General features: G+C 43.0%; 1 protein-coding gene across 1 annotated transcript in view; it reads right to left on the reverse strand.

The window, feature by feature from the left end:
* Positions 1–2,033: 2,033 nt before the first annotated feature.
* C13H9orf85 (chromosome 13 C9orf85 homolog) overlaps positions 2,034–6,232 on the reverse strand; it is a 129,176-nt gene continuing 124,977 nt past the window's right edge. The window contains exon 3 of the mRNA XM_029919474.1: positions 2,034–2,143. Within this exon, the coding sequence (XP_029775334.1) occupies positions 2,038–2,143 (106 nt within the window). The 3' untranslated portion in view covers positions 2,034–2,037. The remainder of the gene's footprint in view (positions 2,144–6,232) is intronic.

Raw genomic sequence — 6,232 nt, forward strand, 5'->3', positions numbered from 1 at the left:
AAGGGCTTGAGATTCCAACAGACCTTTTTATTTTATTTAAAAAATTTTTTTTCAATGTTTATTTTTGAGACACCGAGCATGAGTGGGAGAGGGGCAGAGAGGAGACAGAATCTGAAGCAGGCTCCAGGCTCTGAGCCATCACAGCACAGAGCCCGACGTGGGGCTCAAATTCACAAACCATGACATCATGACCTGAGCCGCAGTTGGACGCTTAACTGACTGAGCCACCCAGGCACACCCCCTCTAACAGACCTTTTAAAAACTCCTGTCTCTGCCATTTGTACAAGCTACTTAAAGTCTTGAGCCTAAATGTCTTCTTTTATGTGAAATGTGAGCAATATAATACTAGCTTAGAAGGTGTATTGTGAAAAATGATTGAGCTAATACATGTAAATTGCCTAGCAGGGTCCTTGGCATTAGCTGAGTTCTTAAAAAAAAAATTGTTGATGGATTGTTGATTATGGATTGAAAGTTTGTCTCGCTCAGAAAGAGAACCAACAGTGAAATTTCCAAAGTGTCTTGAAATGAGAATAGTCAACAGAGGTTATTAGCCTCATCAACCAGACTATTTTCTCTTAAACGTGATCTTGTCTAACCCTGAAGTGGCAGAGCAAGATAGAAAATACAACATGCAAAAAAATGTCTAGTAAATTCTTCCTTCGGGTCATCAGTGAATAACAGTGACGTGGCAATGGTCTTCCTACATTAAAAGATGGAAACTATGAACACTGAGGCAGATTTCGACTAAAGATTAAAAGAATCTTTAAACAGGCTGAAGTGTTTTTAATGGTGATGCGTTCTCCATCACTAGCCAAGGGTCCCTGCAGAAATTATTATAAAGGAGATTCCTGAATTCAACGGAACTAGCAGTCCTGAACATTGGTCCAGACATCTACATCCACATCACATACCCTCCGCTGTTTCTGCGTATCTACAATACAGATTTCTGAGCCTTGCTTTCTGCAGAGTCTAACACAGGTCTGTAGGGGTTCTGGGAATCTGTGTTTATTTTATTGAGGAACAGTCACATTTGGAATCCAATCCTGTAGATAATATCTAGCTTCCAATCTTACCTATGTTCAGAATCTCTGGGCTACTTCTTTGTAATCAAAATAAATAACATTTTAACCCCCTGACTTTGAATGCTGGAGATAACCAATATGTAACCATTAATCAAGCAATACATATTCACGGAGAACCTACAATACATAAGGTACTACCTTAGACGTTGAAATGGAGGTCTAATAGTGACTATATGGCTGAAATTAAATTTTCTGGCTAAATAACTGGTTTGATTTATTTAGGCACTGAGGAGCGGAGTACATTTTTACCAATTGTTTAGACCACCTCACCTCATTTCTTTTTCTTTTTTTAATTTTTTTTAATGTTTATTTTTGAGAAAGAGAGACAGCATGAGCAGGGAAGGGTCAGAGTGAGGGGGAGACACAGAATCTGAAGCAGACTCCAGGCTCTGAGCTAGCTGTCAGAACAGAACTTGACACAGGGCTTGAACCCACGAACTGTGAGATCATGACCTGAGCTGAAGTCGGATGCTCAACCAACTGAGCCACCCAGGTGCCCCCTCATTTCTAATTAGTATCCATTCTAGGAGCTTCCAATTCATGAATATAGCGTATGCTTTGAAACTTCTCCCACTCTCAAAATAAAAATAATTTTAATTTATATGAGTTTTTAGAATTTTTGTTTTATTTATTTATTTTTTTAATGTTTTATTTATTTTTGATACAGATAGAGACAGAGCATGAGAGGGGGAGAGGCAGAGAGAGAAGGAGACACAGAACCAGAAGCAGGCTCCAGGCTCTGAGCTAACTGCCAGCACAGAGCCTGACGCGGGGCTCGAACCCACGAATGTGAGATCTGACCTGAGCCGAAGTCAGAGGCCCAACCGACTGAGCCACCCAGGCGCCCCTAGAATTATTTTTTTTAATGTTGCTTACCTTTTCCAGTTGAAAATCACAATTTTTTTCCCTCTCCTTTGTCTCTTCTTTTTTTCTCTTTCTGGTCTTCACTTCTGTTTCACTCTTTTTTTTTTTTCTTCTGTACTTGGAGGAGCTGGAGGTTTGATTTGTAGATTATGCAACCTCTCAATCTTTTTCCATGGATGTCTTTTGGATTTTGGAACCTGCAAAGCAAAACCTGGTCAATACTGTATAAAAGAGATTCACAGTAAAGGTAAGTCCTGACACTTAAAACAATTTTATTGAAAATGAATACAGGAAAAAATCTTTATATTAAAGCAAACATTCGGTGGACATTTACTACTTGCCAGATGCTGTCCTAAGGACTTTAACCTGGATGACATTACAACCAACAACACAATGATATGAGCGATCTTGTCATTATTCCCATTTTATTTATTTTATTTTTTTTGTTAACATTTATTTCTTACTGAGAAACAGAGAGAGACAGAGCATGAGCATGGGAGGGGCAGAGAGAGGGGGAGACACAGTACCTGAAGCAGGCTCTAGGCTCTGAGCTGTCAGCAGAGAGCCCAAGAGCGGTGAGATCATGACCTGAGCTAGAAGTCAGATGCTCAACCGACTGAGCCACCCAGGCACCCCATTATCCCCATTTTAAAGATGAGAAATCTGAGACATTGGAAGATGAAGACACGCGCATGATGTTACACAGCTGATGAGTATTGGAACCAAGATTCAAGTGCAAGTATTTTGATTCCAGAGTGTACGTTCCTAGCGAATGTCTATATTGCCTCATTCACACCACTCACGTCCTCACAAAAAATTAGAACATAATTTGCAGGGCCCTCCTAAGCACAGCGCTTATGCAAGTGCACAGGTCACGTGCCCAGGAAGGCAGCCTCGTCTGCATAGGTTGAGGGGTAAGTGCAAATGTCCAAATGATGACAACATCAGAAAAAAATACTGAAGAAGAGGCCTCTTGAGTATCCAAGACCTAAGTTGTAAAGAAAATGACAGACAAGTTTGAAAAGTTCAATATTTTAAAATCTATAAAATGAACAACTCTCAAATTTTAAAGATAAAGAATAAACTGGGGGTGTGGGAAGCGGCAAAGATTCAGCTGCTTGGCCATTTGCTAGCCGGATATGTCACTCCCTGAGGGGAGTTACAAAAATAGGCAGGGGAGCACCACTCCCTGCCAGAGGAGAAGCCAGAAGATCAAAGATCAACCGCCTGCAGGCAGGGTAGTATCAGCCCCTCAGACGCTGTGCTAAAACACTTTAGTTTGGTTCCTCTTTTACCCTAGCTTTAATCCCTTAACCCTGTTTCCTAGCAACCGACCTAGGTCAGCTGCCTTGTTTTCCCGCCTTGAAACCTTTATAAGAGAGGGTGTTTTCTCAATAAAAAGAGAGGCTTGATCGGATTCCGTGTGCTGTCCTCACTCTCTGCGTCTCTCTCCTGCCCTGTTTTCTCTCCCTCCCTCAGGATCAAGAACCCACGACGATTCTCCGCCCTGCCAGTCCGGCGGACGAGACAGGTACCTCCGAACGCCAGGTCGAGCGCACCGGGACCTGGCTTCGGCTAAGACATGGGGGCACCTGGGTGGCTCAGTTGGTTAAGCATCCGACTTCAGCTCAGGTCATGATCTCATGGTTTGTGAGTTCAAGCCCCATGTCGGGTTCTGTGTTGATAGCTCAGAGCCTGGAGTCTGCTTCAGAGTCTATGTCTCCCACTCTCTCTCTCCCCTCCCCTGCTTGTGCTCTCTCTCTCAAAAACAAATAAACATTAAAATCAATTTTTTAAAAAAAGAATAAACTGGATGAAAATAGTTGGAATATAAATAACAGAAAAAAAGATATTAACATTTACCCAAAATAAAGAACTTCCAGAAACAATCTTTTTAATGTCTATTTATTTTTGAGAAAGAGAGAGAGACAGAGTGCCAGCAGGGGAGGGGCAAAGAGAGAAGGATATACAGAATCTGAAGCGGGTTCCAGGCTCTGAGCTGTCAGCACAGAGCCCAATGCAGGGCTCGAACCCATGAACCGTGAGATCCTGACCTGAGCTAAAGTCAGATGCCCAACCTACTGAGCCACCCAGGCGCCCCAGAAACAATTTTTTAAAAGACAGACAATCCGGAGGGGAAAAAAGTTTGTTAAAGGAAACAGAGAGATCATTTTCAGGAGAAGAAATATGAATAGAACCTAAAAATATAAAACATAAAAATATAAAAAGCTGCTCAACCCACCAGTAAATATAAAAGAAATGTAAATTACAGAAAATACGATATTTTTAACCCATCAAATGAGAACAGTTATAAAAGTTTTATAATATCAAGGGTTAGTGGGAAAATGTGAACTCTCATACATTTCCAGTGGTAATTTAGATTAGGTGAGCAATTTTAGACAATTTGAAAATTTCCATTGAAATTTTAAATGAACACAGCCTTCTACAAAGCAATTCTATTTCTTGATATCTACTGCAGCAAAATAGTCACTAGTAACACACAAAACATGTTATCAAGGTTACCCTTCAATATTATATTGAATCGTAAAGTAATGGAAACAACTTAGGTATTTGTCTATGGGGGAAGTGTTATTTAAACTATGACCAGGGCGCCCGGATGGCTCAGTCAGTTAAGTGTTCAACGTAAGCATCCGACTTCAGCTCAGGTCATGATCTTGCAGTTAGTGGGTTCGAGCCCCTCACTGGTCTCTGTGCTGACAGTTCAGAGCTTGGAGCCTGCTTCAGATCCTATGTCTCCCTCTCTCTCTGCGCCCCCACCCCCCCCCGCTCACACATTGTCTCTCTGTCTCTCAAAAATAAATAAACATTAAAAAAATTTTAACTATGATGTAGGGATGCGTGGATGGTTCAGTTCGTTAAGCATCAGACTCTTGATTTCAGCTCAGGTCATGATCTCAGGGTCATGGGGCCAAGCCCCATGTCGAGCTCTGCCCTGGGTGTGGAACCTGCTTAGGATTCATTCTCTTTCCCTTTGCCCCCCTCCCCATTGCATTCTCTCTCTCTCTCTCTCTCTCTCTCTTAATAAACTGTGATGTATATTCAGGCTATGAAATGCTATGCAACACTTAGAATGAACTAGATCCCTTTAACATGAGGAAAATCTCTAAGGCATTGTTGAGCAGAAGAAAGGCAGTTGCAGAACAGTTAGGCATATTATACCAACTGTGAATAAACATCTCCATGAAGCAAAGCTCTACATTCCTCTATGGAATTGGAAGGAGAAAATAGAGAGTTAGAGGAGCTCAAAGTCAGCTGAGAGAGAGGAAGAGAACGTGGGGGTCCCATGTGACGGGTTTTGGTATTAGGAGGGTTATTTGAGCTTATTCAGACTGTCTAGCCTTCGTCCGCTCTTGAAGCCCTGTGTTCCCTCTGGTTCCCATCTCTGCCAGGCAGAGCCCCTTCCTTCTAGAAGGGGAAGGGGCCAGGGACCCCTGGGGCCATGAGATGCTGGCTCTCAGTGATTGCTCTTCCTTTCTGAAATGTGGACAGACAGTCATCAAGGCAGCGGAACTTCCAAACAAGTGCCAAGGGTCTCCGCGCAGAAAGTCTGCAGGCTGATGTGTCAAAGTATTGACAGTGCTCTTGGCGGGTCAAGGCCCTGGATTGGCTTCACTGTTTTGGGCACAGCAGTTTCCTAACTCGGAAATGTGGTTGAGAAACAAACAGAACTGGAACACTTTTGAGAGCTTTGTTAATAGGGTTTCTCATCCTTCACACTATGAACACTCAGGCAGGATAGTCCTTCATCATGCAGGGCGACATCACGGACTGTAGGATGTTTAGCACATCACTGGCCTCTACTCCACGCAAGTAAGACCTTTCAAGTTGCAACAACAAAAATGTTTCTGGATGTTATCGGGTGTCCTGGGGGGTGGGAGGCAAAATTGCCCCCAGTCAAGTGACTACTGTTTGGAGAAGTTTCCAACCATCGTATGTTTGGCCACCTTTGGGGAACTGCTCCTTCATGCTCTCCCTTCACACAAGCAGAACGTTGTGGGGGGAGGGGGGAGAGGGGCAGCATTACAGGACAACACTATCACTTATTTTGCACTTGTGTTTATTTTTCACATTTTGTGCAGTGAACATGCATTACCTCCAAAATCAGGGTGAAAATTAAAGGTCTAGGACACACTTCTCTTTCTGAGAAGCATTTACATATCTAAATGACCCTCCTGTGGATTCAGCCCTTTGAATGCGGAGGGGGGGGGACAAGGGGGAGGAGAGGAGGGGAGGGGGGAGGGGGAGAGGAGAGGAGGGGAGGGGGG

This window comes from Suricata suricatta, chromosome 13 (genome assembly GCF_006229205.1).
Source record: "Suricata suricatta isolate VVHF042 chromosome 13, meerkat_22Aug2017_6uvM2_HiC, whole genome shotgun sequence".
NCBI lineage: Eukaryota > Metazoa > Chordata > Mammalia > Carnivora > Herpestidae > Suricata > Suricata suricatta.